The sequence below is a fragment of the Benincasa hispida genome, chromosome 12 (assembly GCF_027475165.1).
Source record: "Benincasa hispida cultivar pf3 chromosome 12, pf3_genome.v1.1, whole genome shotgun sequence".
NCBI lineage: Eukaryota > Viridiplantae > Streptophyta > Magnoliopsida > Cucurbitales > Cucurbitaceae > Benincasa > Benincasa hispida.
Window position 1 is genome coordinate 67467862 of NC_143489.1, and position 13779 is coordinate 67481640.

Consider the following 13779-nt stretch of genomic DNA (forward strand, 5'->3'; position numbering starts at 1 on the left):
ACATTGGAAAAATTCCATACAAATTGGAGAAAGTAGAGAAATTTGAGAATTTTCTCATTTCTTGTTTTGTTATTTTGTTTTAATGTATTTATTTATATATTTTGTTTTATTTATTTAATATTTATTTGTTTTAATATTTTATGTTATCAGCATGGGCTCCTGTCATTTTTCCTGCTAAAAGTAGGTCCTAAAGGTATGTCGGTTTTTCCCTCTTCATTATGATTAATACATTTAATGTTATTTTGCATATTCAATATTTATTAAATTTCTAACATAAGTACAATATTTTATGATAGTGCTACCATGACAAATCTCATAAAATTAGGATTTTCTGCCCTTGATATTAATGGAAATATTATTTGTCATGGGTACTTGATAACGAAATCCACCTGGATGATATGAATCTTGGGGAGACTATTAAAGAAGAAAATACGACATCCAGTCAGGACAAAGCAAAAGCTATGATTTTTCTTCGTCATCATATCCACAAGAGAGCATCTTAGAATCAAAGAGCCTCGTATCTTGTGGAAAAATTTGAAAGAAATGTATGATCATCAAAAGACAGTTATTCTTTCTAAAGCTCGTTATGAGTAGATGATTTGAGGCTACAAGATTTTAAATCAGTGATACAACTTCATATTATTTAAAATCAATTCAAAATTGTTATTATGTGAAGAGAAAATTATTGATTCTGACATGCTAGAAAAGACATTTTCTACATTTCATGTCTCAAATATGCTCATACAGCAACAATATCAAGAGAAAGGTTTTAAACAGTATTTTGAACTAATTTCATGTCTTCTGGTTTTAAACAGTATTCTGAGCTAATTTCATGTCTTCTTGTGGCCGAACAAAATAACGAGTTATTGATGAAAAATTATAAATCTCAACCAACCGAAACGACACAATTCTCTGAAGTGAATGTTGTGAATTTTAATAATAATCGTGGTTAAAGTCGTGGTTGCAGTCGCGGTCGCGGTCGAGGTCGTGACCGTGGCAAAGGAAGAAAATTTATTATTTTCATGGTGGTCGTTTTAATCATTCATATTTCAAAAGAACCACATAAAATGATGATCACAAAGGAAAAGCTCCACAAGATAAGAGTTCAAAAAATATTGAAAATAAATGCTTCCGATGCGAAATGACTGGGCATTGGTCATGTACATGTCGTACATCAAACACACTTAGTTGACCTCTATCAAGCCTCCTTGAAGGAAAGAGAGAATAAATGTAGAAGCAAATTTTGAATACCATGATAATGATATATTTGGCTCATCCCATATGATAAATTTGGATGTCGCGGACTTCTTTGAATCTCCTAAAGAAAAGATTAGCGCAGTTGATGGAACATCAAGTGTTTATTTTGAGTTAGAGAATATCTAGACTTAATGTTATTGTTTTCTTTTATCTTCATATTTTTTTAGTAACTTTTGTATATTTTAAGTGTTGTTTTTCTTATTGTAATTATTTTCTTTTAGTGAAGAAACATGGATCATTTTCATATGTTGGATATTTCAAAAATGAGCAAAGAAGATCTATGTCTAACAGACAGTGCAACCATACATAAGATACTTACAAGTAAACAAATATTTTTCTAAACTGACAATGTTGGAAGCAAAAGTCAATACGATATCAAGTTCTGCAAACTTGATCGAAGGTTTTGGAAAAGCAAATATATTTTGCCTAAAGGAACAAAATTTACAATTGATAATACATTGTTCTCTAGTCAATCAAAGAGAATTTTTCTAAGTTTTAAAGATATACATTGCAATGGTTATCATATTGAGACTGATAGTAAGAATAATGTTGAATATCTATATATCATAACCACTGTCTCAAATGAAAAATGTATATTGGAAGAGTTGTCAGTTTTATCTTCTGGATTATATTATACCCATATACGAGTAATTGAAACATATGCAACAATGAGCCTGAATTTCATGAATCAAAACATATTTACAATTTGGCATGACCGATTGAGTCATCCAGGATCTATAATGATGAGAAGAATTATTGAGAATTTTTTTGGACATCCATTGAAGAGCCAGAAGATTCTTCAATCTAATGAATTATCATGCGATGCTTGCTTTCAAGGAAAATTGATAATTAGAGCATCACCAACTAAAGTGGAGACTAAATCACTTGCATTTTTAAAACAAATTCATGGTGATATATGTGGACCCATTAACCCACCAAGAGGATCATTTAGATATTTGATGGTATTAATAGATGTATCCAGTAGATGTTCACACGCGTGCTTATTAACAAGTCGAAATCTTGCATTTGCAAGATTACTTGCTCAAATAATTTAGTTAAAAGCACAATTTCCTGATTATAAAATTAAGACCATTCGTCTTGATAATGCTGGTGAATTTACATCCCAAGCTTTTGATAATTATTGTATGTCAATTGGGATAAGTGTTGAACGTCCTGTAGCTCTTGTTCATACACAAAATGGTTTAGCATAATCATTTATAAAACGTTTGCAATTAATTGCTAGACCATTACTTATGAGAGTTAATCTTCCTCCACCTATATGGGGACATGCTTTTTGCATGCAGCGTCACTTGTACGCATTAAGCCAGTAGTTTATCATAAGTACTCGACATTACAATTAGCTTATGGTCATGAGCCAAATATTTCCCATCTGAAAATTTTTGGGTGTGCAGTATATGTTCCAATTGCTCCACCAAAACGCACTAAGATGGGTTCTTAAAGGAGGTTAGGAATATATGTAGGATATGATTCCCCATCAATTATTAAATATCTTGAACTCCCAACGGGTGATGTATTTACTGCATGATTTGCTGATTGTCATTTTAGTGAGACAAATTTTCCAACATTGGGGGGGGGATTAAGAAGTTGGAAAAAGAAATTACATGGAAAGCATCGTTATTGTCTCATTTAGATCCTCATACAGATCAATGTGAACTTGAAGTTCAAAAAATAATTCATTTGCAAAATATAGCAAATTAATTACCATATGCATTCATAGAAGCAAAGAAAGTAACTAAGTCACATATACCATCTGTAAATGTTGCATCAAAAATTGATATCCAACACAACAAGTTGTTGCTAATGAGTCTGGAGCACGCCAGAAGCGTGGTAGACCAGTGGGTTCCAAAGATAAAAATCTTCGAAAATGAAAAATAATTAATAATGAAAAAGACTTGGTTGTGGATGTAAATATCCATGAAGAAATCCTCGATATGACTAGTGAGAAAGGTAAAATACCTAAAGATAACAATGAGATTTTAATAAACTATAACATGACAGGAAAAAGATGGAAGCGAACTAATGCAATAATTGGCAACATTTTTGTGTATAATGTTGCTCTTGATATTATATGTGAAAATGGGGATCCTGAACCAAAATCTGGTGAAGAATGTTGACACAGAAAAGATTGGCTTCAGTGGAAAGAAGCAATCCAGGCAAAATTAAATTCACTTTCAAAACGTCAGGTTTCTAGACCAGTAGTCCGAACACCAGAAGGTGTTAAACCTGTGGGATACAAATGGGTATTTATGAGGAAAATAAATGAAAATAATAAGGTCACAAAATATAAAGCAAGACTAGTTGCACAAGGTTTTGATTTTGAGGAGATGTATTCTCCGGTGGTGGATGCAATGACATTCAGATATTTAATTGTCTTGACTGTGTATAAAAGTCTGGATATGCATCTTATAGATGTAGTCACAACATATTTATATGGATCTCTTGATAATGATATTTATATGAGAATCACAAAAGGATTTAAGGTACTTGAAACATATACATCAAATTCCTAAGAATTGTATTCAATAAAGTTATAGAGATCACTATATGGATTGAAACAATCAGGACGGATGTGGTACAATCGTCTGAGTGGATATTTATTGAAAGAAGGATATCATGAAGAATTTAATGAAGAATTTAATTAAATATTCCAATGGAAGTCGGTTCATTGGATACAAAGAAAGATATATTTCGACCTCGAGAAGATAATGAAGAATTTATTGGTCCTGAAGTATCATATCTTAGTGTTATTGGTACATTTATGTATCTTGCTAATAATACAAGCCAGATATTGTATTTTCAGTAAATTTATTAGCTAGATAGTTCTTCTCCTACAAAAAGACATTGGAACGGAATTAAGCATATACTTCGTTATCTCCGAGAAACATTCGATATGGGTTTGTTTTATTCAAATAAATCAATTTTTGATCTAGTTGGTTATGCAGATTCTGGATATTTATTTGATCCACACAAAGCTAGATCTCAAACAAGTTATCTATTCACATGTGGAGAAACTATTATATCATGTCATCGGTGAAGCAGACTATAACGACCATTTCCTCAAATCATGCTGAAATTCTTGCAATTCACGAGGCTAGTCGAGAATGTGTATGGCTAAGGTCAATGACTCAGCACATTCGTGAAACATATGACTTATCTTCTAATAAAAATCTTCCAACAATATTATACGAAGTCAACACAGCTTGCATAGCCCAAATCAAATGAAGATAGAACAAAGGAGATAGAACAAAGCATATTTCACCAAAACTTTTCTACATTCATGATCTTGAAGAAAATTGCGACATCACTGTATAACAAATTTGTTCGAAGGATAATTTGACAGACTTATTTACAAAGGCATTATCAACTGCAACTTTTGAAAAATTGGTGCACAACATTGGAATGCGGTGACTCAGAGATCTTAAGTGATGTTTTCACAAGGGGAGTAAATATATTGTATTCTTTTAGGAGTATATATTATATGGAATTTGTTCTCTTTTTCCTTCACTAGGATCTTTTCCCATTGGATTTTTCCTAACAAGGTTTTAATGAGACATATTTCATATATATATATATGGGCATTTCAGGGGGAGTACTATAAATATTATAATAATGAATAAATGTCTATTGCTTAGTGTCCCAAAAGCCATGTGTCACCCTTTATGTTGTCAATGTGCCTTGTAATTATTCATGCTTGGTGTCCATGTGCCTTGTAATTATTCATGCTTGGTGTTCATGTAAGTCCACATCCTAATGGCCACTTTACCTCTAAATAATGGCATTTGGTGGATCTTAAAATTACACACATTGAGCAAATTCCATACAAATTGGAGAAAATGGAGAAATTTGAGAATTTTCTCATTTCTTATTTTGTTATTTTGTTATATTTTATTTATTTATATATTATGTTTTATTTATTTAATATTTATTTATTTTAATATTTTATTACCATCCATGATCCCGTTGTGCTTCTCAAATTCACAACAACTAATTATTATCTTTAATATTAAATACCTGATTGAATTAAAAAAAAGATACATTATTACTTGATGACTTCGTTCAAAGTCAAAGCGAATTCAACCCAATTAACACAAAATATATAATAGGTCAATCCCTCATCACATTATACTAAAAAAACTTAACCACTGATAATTTTTATTCTAATAAAAAAAATATGTTGATCAATTGTTATATTTTCATTAAAAAAAAAAACCAATGAAAGCATTTTTTTTATTATTATTATTTAACAAGTTCAGGGGATTGGAGCTTTAAACTTTTAAAGATGACATATGTCTCAACCAATTGAGTTAGACTATTGTTGGCAAATAAGTTTGTTTAATGAAATAAAATTACACACATTTTTTAGTACAATTATGCACAAATATTTAAATTGATATACGACTAAAATATCCTACTTTAATATATTAGAATGTACTCGGGTTGGAATAGAATCAACGGATGAGATCTAACACAAATTTGAGAATCACTACCCCCATAGAAAGGTAATTTGATTCCTTTCCAAAATTTAATCAATCATATTTATTCTTATTCCTTCTTTTATGGGTCCTACAACCTTTTTATTGATTATTTTGCATCTTTATTATTTATTTATCATCTACAACATTTTTATCATTTTTTTTTCTAGGGAGATTTTCAAAAATAAAATAAAATAAAATAAGGAAAATTATTTACACAATAGCAAAATTTTAATCTTCTTAGATAGGAACTGATGGAAATTTATCAGTGTCTATTATTATTGTTATTATTTTGCTATTTCTGTTAATAGTTTGACATATTTTCGATCGGTGAAAATTTTCATTTTTTCTATTAACTAGGCTATAATTTTTCTCTCTTATCTACATGTATGGTAATTTTTGCTAATGAAAAAATATATATTTCTCATATATTATTTTATTACAAAATTTTAATTTATTAAACATTTAGACCCGTTTAGTAACTATTTTATCTTTTATTTTTAGTTTTTGAAAATTAAGCTTTTTCCTCCTTATTGCTTACATTGATTTGCATCTTTCTTAAGTACAATAGTTGAATACTTAGTCAAATTCCAAAAAAAAAAAAAAAACAACTTTTAAAAAGCTACTTTTTTAGTATTCAAAAGTTTGCTTGATTTTTAAGCTATTGATAGAAAATATATAACAAAATAAGAAATTTGGAGGTGAAACTTGGAAGTGGTGTCTATAGACTTAATTTTCAAAAGCAAAAAAAAAAAAAAGAACAAACGGAAAATTATTTTAAATGACAAAACTGCTAAAAATATTTACAAATAATAGCAAAATATCACAGTCTATATGTGATAGATCACGATAAACGATAAACTACTATCTATGTCTATCATGACATAGAAAGACACAGATAGTAGTCTACTTTGTCTATTACAATCTATCATAGATAGACTGTGTTATTTTGTTATTATGTGCAAATATTTTTATGTTCATTTTCCTATATTTGAAAAGAGCCCAACACAAAATGGTTATTAATTATTAATCATTAGTTGTTTAATACAAAATATTTGCATTATATAATATCTACAAACCAAATCATAATTTTTAATCATTTTCTAGTTTGTAAATATTGAAATAAAATATTCAAAAGGAATTCATTATTATTAAATATAACATTAATCATATTTCAAATGATAAACTTATAGCACAACTTCACTTATAAATATTTTATGATTATTTATTTATTTTTATCTACTTTCTATTCACATCTTCAAAAAAACTAAGTCAAAATTTTAAAACTAAAACCCCTAATTAGAATGATTTCGTTTTTAGTTTTTTTTATTTTTGTAATGTATTTAATTTTGAAAACTCATAACCAAATAGACACAAAACTGAATTTATAGGTTAAACTTGTAATTTCACCTCAAGATAACCATGAGTGATGGACAAGCGCATACAATCACAGATGTAAATAGATAACAAGAATGACTATCAAATTCAGTATAGCTCAAATTCTCCGACCAAGAGGACACCTGTTGGAACTCCTTCATTCCCATTTGTAACTTTCACACAACAATTATAAATAATAAATATAATGATACTTTCATAACTAATTGCAAGTTTTATTTTTTTAAAAAAAATTAAAAAGAAAACTACATGGACTTCACAGCTAAAAAAACATCTAAGTATACTGTTTTTCTTTATTTTGGGACAAAACAAAAGGACGAAAGACTGAATCTCAATGGACCACGTACAATACATCAAGTATACTAATCTTGAACAAAGCCTAAAAACAAATCCTCCAATGTTTCACTTCCTACAAACGCCAAGGTATAGAACACACTAATAAATAAACAACCCCCCCCCCCCCCCACACACCACAAACATACACAAAAAAAAAAAAAAAAAAAAAAAAAAAAAAAAAAAAAAAAAATCCCCCAATATTCAAAGCATAAAAGTCAACACTATTTATTACAAGTTGTAAAGAGAATTGATTCTGCATTAAACCACATTTAATTGCTAAAGTTTCGTTTTATAGACTTGTAGCATGCAGCAAAAAGACAGTTGAATTAAGATGGTGAAAAGATGGTTCAATTTGTCAATTGACTACAAAATCACAAATATCATCATAACTTTGTTTGTTCATTACCTGATAAGAGGAGAAAGGCTCCCCCTACCATTGAATCAAGTTTCTAACCAAAGTTTAGAGTTCAAGTGGTCGAAGAATAAGCCTTGTTTTATCCTTGGCAGTTTTCTTTTTCTTTTTCTTTAGAACAGAAAAAGGCCTGAGAAAGGATCTGTATAAGCGACTTAATGGGTCCTGCAGGCCTTCCATCTCATAGTGACCAAACCGCCAGTCTCTTTTGGCATAAGGCCGTTGAATAGGCTCATCCAGGCCTCCTGTAGCAAAAATTAATTGGGTCATTCCAATAGATAGCACTTTTAGGATTAATGATTAAATGTATAGCAACATTTTTAAAAAGAATTACAAATATAGCCAAAAATCTTCACTCTGTTTTTTGGACTTTTGGGGCTCTATTGCAATAGGTAGTCTTTTAGGATTATAATCTATCACTAATAGACTCTAGATCTAAATAATTTTGCTATGCATGTTCTTTTGCATTGTGTTATATCTGTTCATACTTTGGATTTAATTGCTATATTTGCAACCGTCCTAAATAAATAAAAATCACAGTGATACTTTCTAGTTTAGTAAACTGCAACTCCACAACTCACCTGCATACATCAAACCGTGTTTATTAACAGCCCGATAAAATGGTCGAGTCGTCTTCTGTTTAGCAGCTATGTGCAGATCATTCCATGCTTGTATACGATCTTCACGAGTAATTTTACCAGAGGTTACTATCTGTTTATGATAACCAAGTGTTCTAGATGTCAGGTAACAATTATTAGGAGTGGTAAAATTTTTCTTGGGAAGAAAAGAGGAAAATTATCTACTTTAGAGAATAGGTGGTATGATTGACGTGGTATTCGGGCTAGACCATTGGCACGATCAACTGCTACAAGTCCAAATTTAGGACCATAACCATCAGCCCACTCCCAGTTATCAGAGATAGTCCAAAACAAATAGCCAAGTACAGGAACACCCTACACGAAGGTAATAGGCTAATGTGATTCTGTAAACCGATTATATTTATTGAAATATAAACTAATTGTGTGACAATAAAACTGAACTCAGACAATACCTTGATGATGGCTGCGTATACAGCAAGCAAATGTTCAATCAAATATGGTCGACGGATCAAATCTGTTTCATCGGATACCCCATTTTCCGTGATTATAAATGGAATATTTAAATGTTTGTACCTTTCATGGTACTGAAGCAACATGCGATATAACCCATCAGGATACACCCCACGTCCAGATTCACTATACTCGTCTGACTCAACGAGTTTAAGTCCAGTCCCAGATACCACTTCCTGATTGATGGATGAACAATCTCAAGACATATGCTGATGCGTACAAAAGCATTACTCTACAAGTGAACTTGATATGAGAAGGAGAAAAAAGAAAGAAACCTGCCCGTAATAGTTTATGCCTATAAAATCAAGTTTGTCCGAAATGCTATCTACATATGGGAAAAGAGTCAAAGAGTTTGCCAACGTAACAGCAGCAACATCAAAAAAACCATATGGCCGCATGAAAGAGACATGGTGTGCAACTCCGACAATGGAACTTGATGAGTTACTGCAAAAGTAAAAACATGAAAAGTTCATAAATGTGGGAGAAGGGACTCTTCGAAGATAGAAAAGAGGACAGAATGAGATATGGGTTCCAATGTAATTCTGTCTCCAATTGTTATCTATGGCTAACGAAATTTTACTATCCTGCCACATTGATAAAGCAATTAGAAAGCTCTTTTCTAATCTCCAGTTTCGCAGTTAGGTAGGAGTGGTTGTCCCCCATCCAAAGCAAATATTGCCAATTTTCTTTAAGTATTTGTGTTATTGATTATTACATATGTGTGTGTGTGTGGAAAGCAATTGCAAATTTTTATAAGTAAACAAGACAAAGGTTGTCTTCCTATTCCACACGCTGTAGCTAGACCTAAAATGAAGTTCTTCCCACTGAATTGCTATTGCAACGAATTATGAAAACTGAATTTCTTGAGTGAAATATAAGTAAAAGGAAAGTATGTGCATAGGTGAGCATGAGTTTCTGGAGATATTTAGAGAATGCAGCAATACTCAAAATATTTCTACACACATTTCTCATAGTTTTTAAGAGTGAAATGGACCTTTTCTCATGAATATAGTCATAGGCCTTCAAGTGTGCAATGGTTATCCAATGCATTGCCTGTTGAAAAACACCAGTAGGCAGTGCGGAGGTGGCAACTTCAAGCATATCAGGATGACCTCCAGGCCAGGCACCAGCACAGTAGGTAAGCATACAGAAGACATGAGGCTCATTAAATGTCACCCAATAATCTACCATATCCAATGTGTTGTCGACCACTAGCCTGCAAAATAGGAGCCAATAGTATTGGATCCAACAGCAAAACAAAAGAACCCACGAGAGATAGTTGAATACACTCATCAACAAACAGATACACAGTATAAACCTAAACTTCACTCCATAAGCCTGCATCAACAAACGGCTTTTCTAGCAGCTACAAGGCATCTCGTAACTTTTCAATCAGCAAAAAAACCATCATAACTTTTCTAGTAACTGCAAGGCATCAATGCATTGGTGTCAAAACACAATCCAAAAGATAATCATGCCCTAAAGATGGAATCTAGTGGAATCACCATCCATATACAAATACTAACCAACTGAACTGCAAGGACAAAAATTCTGTTTGCCTTTCCTGACAGAGTTCCAATACCATCTTTACAATTCAATATCGTTGAAACTGAAACATCCTTATCTTGTATACTTTTCTCAAATTTGAAACCTATAAGGCTATAACTTTTCAACGTCCTATTCTCCAAATCTTTTGATCATATTGAATTCATGGTCATTCAACTAAACCATATAGTTGAATAAATTTTTATTCCTAGTCCTACGTATGGCATATATGCAGCTACATGATACATAGCGCAGACAACAATTACATGCAATAAATAATAGAGAAGGCAGGTAAAAGCACCACCGGAAGGAATATGGTTACAAACCTAGTGAATTCCAAGAAATAATCGACGGTTTTTTCGAGTTTCCATCCTCCATAATCCCCAGCCCATGGGGGCAGGGAATGATGAAACAGTGTAAGCATCACTTTCATGCCATATGAACGAACCCTGTTGATGATCCACTTATACCGCTCCAATGCTGCATAATTAACCTGAAAGGTAACATCATGAAACTGACTTGGATCATGTGACATCAATTAAAAACTTGTCCAAATATAATCTTTAGTACATTGTCATTTATGAAACAAGAGTAGGTCATTTAATGTGCCTCACAAAACAATTCAACATCGACTAATTAATTGTATTATTCCCAAGTAACGGTAAATACCTGTGAGTAAAGTTATGGAAGAGTATTTGTGTATTGCAGTCTCTCAATAAAAGGGATGAGGGCAAATCAAATGTCTAGCTAGGACAACAAATAAAATTGAACTTACGGTAGCTTTAAGCCCATCAACTGGTTCTTGAGTCATGATTCTAGACCAATCTATTCCCATTCGAAACACACTGCTCCCAGTATTTTTAGCCAGCTGCAGCTCTGTATCAGGATCAGACCAAAACCTAAGTCTCTCTTCTCTGAAATAAGCCCAAATAACTCATTCATCATTCAGAAAGCCAAAAATAACGTTTTGCATTTATTTAACAATCAATCGTAAGCTATCAAGATATGTTTGATCATGACATTGATTTACAAGCGTCAAGACAACAGGCTAAAGGATTCGCGCTTACGGGTGAGGAACATTGTGCCATGCAGCTACGTTATGATGGCATTCATCACTTGGTACATCCTCTTCTTCTTCTCCTACATACTTCTTAAAACCTCTAATCATGGCTTCCATAGCTATCTTAAGAGGCTTTCCTTTATCAGTTTCCTTTTTAAAATATGCAGCCTGCTGAGACCCACCATCACCAGCAGCAGACCCCATCAAAGCAACTGCTGGCTGCATGCCCTGTTGCAATTCCGATGTATCACATGGGTGTTCTTCAGCGAACTGAAGCCAAGCATCATTGAGGCGATCCTCAACATGGGCAGGGGCAGTGGCGAGGCCAAAGAAGAACTCACGTCCCCCCTCTATGAGAAATCACAAACAGGCAGAAACAGAAAATCAAAGAGCTACAATGAGTATTCAGACACACCAACTGTAATTACACAGTAAATCTCGAACCCTATAAACATACTTCGAAGTAGAACCAAACAACTGATAATTCCTTGCTAAAAAAGCAAAATAACACCACAAAACAAGAAGACGCCTCAGAAATGAAGACTTCACTAATCACTCGACACTCAAGGCACATAATAATCATAAAATTCTAGGGCTGTTGATTGAAAAAACAAAAGAAGTCGTGCGGAACTCAATTTACATGGAAAGTTGCGAGTGGAAGAGAAGAGAGATACCGATAAGAGTGAAGTCGGCGAGAACATCAGAGGACTCATCGATGGGGGAACGGAATGCGCGGAGATTCTTTCTCCGGTAGCGGGAGAAGGAGAAGGCATTGGCGGCGACGGTGAGAGTAACCAAAACGCCGGCTAACTTGGTGGCAGAAACAAAGAGAGCCACCAGCGTCATCAGAAGCCTGTGAATGTAATGGGAGTATGGGACCAATGGCGATAACTTATGGAAGAATTTGATAGCTGCTTCTGTTATGTTCTATCCACGTGTCACTACCAAATAGGCTCGTGATTAAAACGCGCCGATTTTTAATTTCAGTCGCAGTGCTATGAGTCGTTGGTCCAGTGTAATTGTTGGATTTTTCTTCCTTGTTTCTAATTAATCTGTATTTGAATTATCAATTTAGTTTATAAACTTTCAGATTTACGAATATATGATTTTTTAACTTTTTAAAATTATCAAGTAGTTTTTTAGATTTTTAATTTTGTATCAAAATTTTTTTGATAAATTTATAAATTTTTAAAATTTATTAATCTTTAGAAAATTATTTCAAATAGTAAAATTGTTGAAAATATTTACAAAACATAATAAAATTTTAGAACTATCAATGATAGATATTGATAGACTTCTATCAGTGTTCATCAATGTCACTAGTAGATAATGATAGAAGTCTATCAATATCTACCAGCATCTATCATTGATGCTTTTAAATTTTTGTTATATTTTGGTTAATTTTTCTATATTTAAAAACGGTCTTTAATCTTTTATGTATAAGTTTAATTTTTTACCTAATTAAATCATAAACTTTCATGTATATATTATTTAAATAAGTGAACTTTAAAATTTTTAAAAGTTCATAAAATAAATTTGAAATTGTATGGACCAAGCAAACACAAACGTCAAAGTTCATTTAAATTTAGGAAATTTTCACATATAGAAAAATGTCAAACTATTTATAAAAATAGCAAAAAAAAAAACAATGATAGATAGACTTCAATTAGTATCTATCCGATAGTATCAATGATAGGTTTTTACCAGTTTTTATCAAATACTGATAAGCTTCTATCAATCTCTATCATAAAAGATTAAATTTTGTTATTTTGTGTAAATAGTTTTCTTATTTTTCTATTTTTGAAAATCCCTTACCGTTATTGACTTTCGATTTTAACATATTGTTTCAATTTCTACCTTTAAGTTTATAAAGACAGTAACTTTGTACTAAAAAATGTACATAAACTTACTAGTTGATTGATATACAAAAATAATTATTAAAAATTTAGAGTAAAAATTGATTTCACGCTAAGTTGGAAAAGAATTTCGGTTTCCTTTGTCATTAGATAGTAAAAAAATAAAATAAAACTAATTTAATTTTAAAAAATTGTCACGTAACATTTTTTTTTTTTTTTTTTAACTGTGTTGTCTGTAAAAAAAAGATGGCTGCACCAAAATTCTTTTTTTTTTCTTTTGTTCACCTTTTCGTGCTTTTTGAGGGGTTGTTTATAT

At 31.8% G+C, this 13779-nt stretch overlaps 1 protein-coding gene across 1 annotated transcript; it reads right to left on the reverse strand.

The window, feature by feature from the left end:
• Positions 1-7786: 7786 nt before the first annotated feature.
• SFR2 (Glycosyl hydrolase superfamily protein) lies at positions 7787-12489 on the reverse strand. Its single transcript, XM_039050518.2, has 10 exons — positions 12282-12489; positions 11615-11957; positions 11323-11461; positions 10874-11040; positions 9997-10218; positions 9278-9446; positions 8945-9178; positions 8697-8846; positions 8475-8604; positions 7787-8138 (listed from the first exon to the last, which is right to left on the reverse strand). The coding sequence occupies exons 1-10, from the start codon at positions 12451-12453 to the stop codon at positions 7942-7944; spliced, it is 1923 nt and encodes a 640-aa protein (XP_038906446.1). The 5' UTR covers positions 12454-12489; the 3' UTR covers positions 7787-7941.
• Between the last annotated feature and the right edge of the window lie 1290 nt (positions 12490-13779).